At 37.7% G+C, this 824-nt stretch overlaps 1 protein-coding gene across 1 annotated transcript in view; it reads left to right on the forward strand.

The window, feature by feature from the left end:
* The window catches only part of LOC105451323, a 10085-nt gene that overhangs the window by 9143 nt on the left and 118 nt on the right, over positions 1–824 (forward strand). The window contains exon 5 of the mRNA XM_011691691.1: positions 44–259. Coding sequence (XP_011689993.1) covers positions 44–259 — 216 coding nt within the window. The remainder of the gene's footprint in view (positions 1–43; positions 260–824) is intronic.

Below are 824 nucleotides of genomic sequence, written 5' to 3' on the forward strand. Positions count from 1 at the left end.
CAGGAAATTGATATATCTTAAATGATTTTAAAACTGAATACAGATCAAAAAAGAATATTTGATAGAATTGAGAGCAAGTTCGTCTACTCCAGCCGCCCGCGCCGCGCCGCTCCAGCCATCGTCGACGCTGTAGCTGCCGCCGCCGCTCCAGCCGCTGACGTCGCCGCTCCAGCTGCTGATGCCGCTGCTTCAGTCGCCGATCCAGCCGACGATCTAGCCGCCGCTCTAGCCGTTGCTCTAAACGATGCTAGAAGACCAAGTAAGTACAAAAACATAAATAAAGAATATATTACGCATAGTTTTATATTTTCGCGCGCGCGCGCGCGCGCGTTTGATATATACTAATCCAGTCTTTTTAATAATTTACAGATTGCCGAGGAAGAAGGGCAGGAGCGAGAATTCAACAAGAGTTTATGCGGTTCTTGTACCAATTACTTCTGCCCATTATTATTGGGAGCAAAATAAAAATTACAGAGGCAAAAGGAAATAAAATTAATTTATATAATTCTGTTCTATACCTATTGTATGAACATAAATTAATTATATAATATAATTCTCCGTTCTATACATTTGTCTATGAATTATGCGTGTAAATAAAATACATTGCATTGCATCTGATTGCATATGTTAAAAATTACTTAAATTAGATAATAATAAATTAGATAAATACAGATAATAACTTAAATAAATAATTATATTAAAATTCTGCTGTTAATTAATAAAGGCTGGAACAAGCGGCCAATAATTCGAGCAAAGTAAAGGTGTTAAACTTGATAATTTATTACACACACACACCACACACACACGCACACGCACACGCACAC

This window comes from Wasmannia auropunctata, unplaced genomic scaffold (genome assembly GCF_000956235.1).
Source record: "Wasmannia auropunctata unplaced genomic scaffold, wasmannia.A_1.0 LD336053.1, whole genome shotgun sequence".
In the NCBI taxonomy this organism is placed as follows: Eukaryota; Metazoa; Arthropoda; class Insecta; order Hymenoptera; family Formicidae; genus Wasmannia; species Wasmannia auropunctata.